General features: G+C 38.8%; 1 protein-coding gene across 2 annotated transcripts in view; it reads right to left on the bottom strand.

Moving 5' to 3' along the window:
* Nucleotides 1-2165: 2165 nt before the first annotated feature.
* The window catches only part of ELP1 (elongator acetyltransferase complex subunit 1), a 60292-nt gene continuing 56457 nt past the window's right edge, over nt 2166-6000 (bottom strand). For both annotated transcript variants that reach the window (XM_059411123.1, XM_059411122.1), the window contains exon 37: nt 2166-3212. In XM_059411123.1, coding sequence (XP_059267106.1) covers nt 3145-3212 — 68 coding nt within the window. In that variant the 3' untranslated portion in view covers nt 2166-3144. The remainder of the gene's footprint in view (nt 3213-6000) is intronic.

Here is a 6000-nt window from a genome sequence, read left to right as displayed (position 1 = left end):
ATGCTCTCTGCTCAGCAGGGAGCCTACTTCCTCCTCTCTCTCTCTCTGCCTGCCTCTCTGCCTACTTGTGATCTCTGTCTGTCAAATAAATAAATAAAACCTTTAAAAATAAATAAATAATTTTTTTTTTAAGACAAAAAAACCCCATAACCCATTTCCATGAATTCTCACTTGATCTTTACACAATTCCCCTTGTAGGAAAAAAAAGTCATCCTCGTGAAAGAGAGAGAGGAGGAGATGAACAGTTTTAGTAAGTACATGAAAGTCAGTTTAGTGATTCTCAACTGGGGGCAATTTTGACCCCCAATGAGAGACGTGGCAATGTCTAAAATTGGTTTTGGTTATCAGAACAGGAACGGGGGATATACAGTGCTGGCAGCTAGTGGGTAGAGGGCAGAAATATTGCTAAACATCCTATAATACACAGGAGAGATCTCTACAACAAAGAATGATATGACCCAAAATGTCAATAGTGCTAAGGTACACAGTGGTGCTAATGGGTACACAAGGCAATATTCAGTGAAATTAAATGTGCCTGTCCAGGGGTGCCTCCTCACTCTCTCTCTCTCCTACAAATAAATAAAATCTTTTTTTAAAAAAAGTCTCTGTCCAAGGACACTAAGATGGGTGGACCCACGGCCTTGTTCTTTCCTGTATACCAGGAGAACATCTGTTGATGTTAAAACCCTTGGGACTCCAGAGCCAGTGAGATTAATATAGGCATAAGGCAGAAGGGCTTATCAATTCAGTGTCCCCAAATGTCACCATATTAGCTTTGATTGTCTATAGCTTCAGGGATGTTAATGGGTTACCTAGCTTCTAAGATGTTTATTCTCCTCACCTCGGTTACTACTAAATATGGCAGACAAGCAAGGACAGCCAGAAATTCCTAAGGGCTTGTTCAGGTGGTGCTTCCAGTGACGCACACATTTATGGGGAAGCACAGGAGGTGAGGAAAAAGCTGATCTCCCTTCCCAAACTTGTAGTAACCTTAAGTAATAAGAATCATTAGTTTTATTTATTTTTGAATACACCCTCTTCAATTATGGCTATGAACAATCCCTAAAAGGTAAACCTGTGTGTGTGTGTGTGTGTGTGTGTGTATAATACATGGAAAATGAATTTAAAAGATGTGGCAGTGCTAAAAAATTACATCAAACTACTCATAAAGACATAACAAAAACATTACCTCCTGCCTCTGTTCTTTTTTAAATGTATACTTAAAATGGGTTGTCAGACACAGTCCTCTGCAAGTTCCCTCTTGATGTCTGCAGCATCGAGCAAAACTGACACCATGGGACCAACAAAACAACTGGAGTTTTTAGCTTACTGCAGCATGAACTTGCTTTGGGACAGAGTTCAAATCTAGTAGAAGACTTATATATTCTTTTCCAGGACCTTGACAGAGCCTTTCCCCCAAATTAAGCGTTTATCATTTCCAGACATTTCTCTTCTTCCCATACACTGCACTTTCCCCATGAATTCTTCTGTGACCTTGTTTGGAAGGTCTGCTCTAGGCTGCTGCCTCTCGAACAAAATTCCATCTTGCTCACAGGAAATAGCTAGTAATTGATAGGTATTTGTATTCATACAAATTCTTTCTTGATGCTTCAATACATTATCTCAAGGAAATGGAACATCTCAAGGAATAGAACATCTATGAAAAACCACCCTATTATCAACAACACATTTACTTCTATTCCCAATCTATAAGGCATGGGTGCCCTTACCATTATCCATAGCAAGAGCACTAGAATATATTAAAATGCCATATAAGATACTATGCTTACTTACCCAGGCCAAAGAGTAGTCACAAAGCACTTTCAGCCTTTCAGTGTGAGGCCCTTTAATTATAGCAATCCATTATGGGTATAAATCATAAAGTAGATTTCTATAAGGCAGGATATACCTTCTTTTTCTTTCCATTGTTTTTTAAAAAAATTTTCAGACACGGAGAGAAATTGAGTTGTACAAGCAAACACACCTAGACTCTACCATTTACATTTTGCTATTTAGGGAATGACTTTAATTACAATTCTGGGCATATCTCTACTCCGCAGATCAGAGGCAGCATTTCCATTCACGCACAGTCAGGAAGGTCTGGGTCTGGTATTAAAGGCACGGAAGAAATTTTTAACCTTACCCAAGAATCAGCCACAAAACCATTGTCAAAATGAACTGAGCTTTTTCTAGATTAATCCAAAAGAGAAACATTCTCATATTTTTCCAAAGAAAGCAACTAAAACAGGTCAGTGAAGCACCATAAGGAAAAATAAATGAAATGGCCTTGACACGGACAAAAACCTTTTAGTTAATAGCAGCAATTACTTGGAGAAAAAAGGAATAACTCAACAATCGTGCACACCGTTCACCATACTCAACGTGCATGATACTGTTTCCGACATGCTCATGTGCGCCAGCTCTAATACTGCTAAATCCCTCACAGAAAATTCACAGGCAGTAGAAAGAGTCCCTGTGGACATTGCAGTGCTAGGAGCTCAATACAGTTCTAACTGGAAGCACGTGATGTGGTACGAGATTACAAAGTAAACAGCTGTCAGCATAGGAAAGCTTAGAATTTCAAAGGATATATTTAGCTTTTTATTCTGCTTTAGTTCCAGGTGAAGAAGTCATTTAAGTGATTCAATTTCACCAACTGTTGGTAGCACAAATAGCCATGTTGTTTATACATAATGCTCTCCTCCCAGAACATAAAATATTTAAAAAACATTATTTTCTTTTCCTCACACTTTTGAGGTAGGAGCCATGAAACATTATTCCCAATTAACTGAGGCACGAATCAGTTAATTATGTGACTTGCCGAAGGTCCCAAAATGAATGGGACTGGTAGCTGGGAATAAAAGACAGTCTTCTCGGTGCTATAAATACCGGAAACACACTCTTGAACAGCACTAAACAAAAGAGCAGTAATTCTTACAAAATGCTGCAATACTGGTTAAAGCGTAAGGTTTTGCTAATTAAAATTATACGCAAAATAAAGCAGAACTGCTTGGTGTCTGGTTAGGTCTGCTGTATGGAGCAGCTCTCCAGGCTGCTAAGGCAGACCGCTATCTTACTCTTCCCAGCTCCTGACGGCCAGGCCCCGAAGAGAAGGGAAAGGAGAACCACCTCTGCTGGGGTCATTCACTCTAGAAGACTCAGTTTCCACTGGGTTTTTCTGTTGATCTTTGGGGGTATAAAAAGCTCAGCATCTAGAAGAAAGGAAAGGAAAACTGTGATAGACACACTTTCTTGCTAGGGGGAGCTGAGGCAGTAACTCTGCGATAATAAAACTAGTGCCTGGGCTTTGCAGCTACAAGATAACCATCAGACCAGAGAAAGCTAAAGCTCCTGTTAGCCTCCAGCCCCCAGTCAGAGCAAACACAGCCTGAAGGCCCTGCCCCAAGAATAGAGATTTCCACTTCCGGCAGGTGAAGGGTAGAAGAAAAGAACGCCCACTGAGTGATTCAAAGAATGTTCTAGATTTTGAATGGGAGGGGATGGTGGTGGTTACAAAACCATATGTAATTAATAAATCTCATCAAATTTTACATTTCGCTATCTACAAAACTTTCCTCAATTATAAGAGAAAAAAAATTGTAAGAGAAAAAATGTTATCTGAAAAAGAGTTAATGAACAGAAAAAACTTTTATGATAAAAAAAATTCTACACATGATCAATAAAAATGTCCCTACTCTTGGAAAAAAGCAAATGGAGGAGGAGAAGACGGATGGGGTAAAATTGTCACTGTCAACAAAACTCCCAGGCCCTCTTTCTTTTCTTTTCTTTTTGAAGATTATGTTTTTAAATAATCTTGTCACCCAACACCCCAAGATGAAATGACATGGCTCCACCAGGGCCCTCTTTCAGATCTGTGGGAGCAGACATATATACAGGCAGCGGAGATACGAGAAAATACATGTATAAAAAGATGTTCTTTCTCAGCATTACTTGTAATACATTCCAACAAAGTATATCTATATACATGAGCCACACAGACATTAAAAATTATTTTTAAACATATTTAACCAATGTGAGTAAAATGCTCAAGATAGTTTTTAAAAACATGATTTTCATATTATATATACATGTACTAGAAATGATCAAATTTTAATATTCTTTAACACGCTTTTCTGTACAATCCAGATTTTCACCATTAACCTCATCAGTTTTATAATTTCACACACCATTAGTGCTTTCTGCTCCAACAAACAAAAAGTTAGATAGACAAAAAGACCATAGGAGGTTTTCCTTATATACGGACACTGATACTGAAAATTCATTATTAGCAAGGCCCACCAACTTGCATGAAATGGTGATTAAACTTTAAATGAGATGATCTTATAGAATACCCAGTGCTCATGACATCACGGGGGTATTTAAAAGACTGATGAACCACTGAGCTCTACCTCTGAAACTAATAATATACTACATATTAATTAATTGAATTTAAATAAAAATAAACGAGATGATCTTTTTTTAAACATCTTTTTTTCTTAAAGATTTTATTTTTTTGACAGACAGAGACCACAAATAGGCAGAGAAGCAGGCAGAGAGAGAGGGGGGGAAGCAGGCTCCCTGCTGAGCAGAGAGCCCGATGTGGGGCTCAATCCCAAGACCCTGGCATCATGACCCAAGCTAAAGGCAGAGGCTTAACCCACTTAAGCCACCCAGGCGCCCGATGATCTTTTTTTAAAAAAAAGAAGTTAAGGGGCACCTAGTCAGGTAAATGTCTGCCTTTGGCTCAGGCCATGATCCCAGAATCCTGGGATCGAACCCTGCATCAGGCTCCCTGCTCAGTGGGTGTCTGCTTCTCCCTCTGCCTCTATCCCCTGGCTTGTGCTCTCTCTCTCAAATAAATAAATAAATAAATAAATAAATAAATAAATATTTAAGAAGTTATGGAAATATTCTTATTAAAAATTTAGACATAAGCACAATTTTGATATCTACATTGAACTAAGAATACCAAGCACTGACTTTTTAGCAGGAAAGAGCTGTGCGGACAAACTGTTACGACAACAAAACATGACATCCTTCACCTTTCCATGTCTAAATTTCACAGTGTAAGGGTTATTTTTGCAAAAATACTTTGAAGGTCTTATCAATTATTCCAAGGGCTCTTCTTACTCTTTTGTTAGTCGAAATCATTCCCACTTGAAGCAGTTACTTTGTTATCAATGATAACAAGCCCAACTCAGCTATGATGATTCAAGCACTTCTCTTGAAATACTTAAATCCATTTTATAAAACCCTACATTTTTGCAAGACTTACAACAGATCTGCACAATACTGCAATGTAAACATGGAACATGAAACAGAGAGAATGCCTATCAAACCACGGACCCCACTTGCAGGCCGTGTGAGCATACTTAACTCCTCCTTTGGCTAGGGAGGAGCAGTTGCAGAACAGTGCTTGGGACTTTGTCAGTAGTTCATCTGCCTATTTTTAAATTATGAGAACCTCTCTTTCCCTATGCCATCTTGTAACCACAAGGACATTGATAATACTTATGTACTCAGATAATGAGGAGCCTCAAATAGCATCTCTAAAGCTCAGCTGGAAAATGAAAGTGCTCTTCGATAAAGCCACCAGGATACTTGAAGCAAAGGTGTGACTAGACTCCATGTGAAGGTCAGCATCAGGCCAGTAGTGAGGAAAATGGGGCAGAAATCACAGCTGGATTGTGGAGTACAAACTGAGCAATGACCAAGCTGCCTTGGTCCAAGATGTATTCTTAGCATCTCAGAACTAAGTATATGTTGGGACTGATAGCAAAAGCAGCTTGTCAGCCTTCAGGAAGAAGGGGAGCTAGGAATACAGCAGCTACTGTTCCAATACGTGACATAAGCTGGATAAGAAATAGCTCATTTGTTCCTGGTAGCAACATTAACTGTTCAACTTCAAATTTAGTGTAAACACCCACGGCTACTTCAAATGTCATCAGAAAGCTAGAATAGCACAGTATTTAAAGGAAAAAAAAATTGTGGAAAATCCAA

Source organism: Mustela nigripes, chromosome 9 (genome assembly GCF_022355385.1).
Source record: "Mustela nigripes isolate SB6536 chromosome 9, MUSNIG.SB6536, whole genome shotgun sequence".
Lineage (NCBI taxonomy): Eukaryota > Metazoa > Chordata > Mammalia > Carnivora > Mustelidae > Mustela > Mustela nigripes.
Note: the sequence above shows the minus strand (reverse complement) of the source record. Positions and strands in the feature narration are given on the sequence as shown.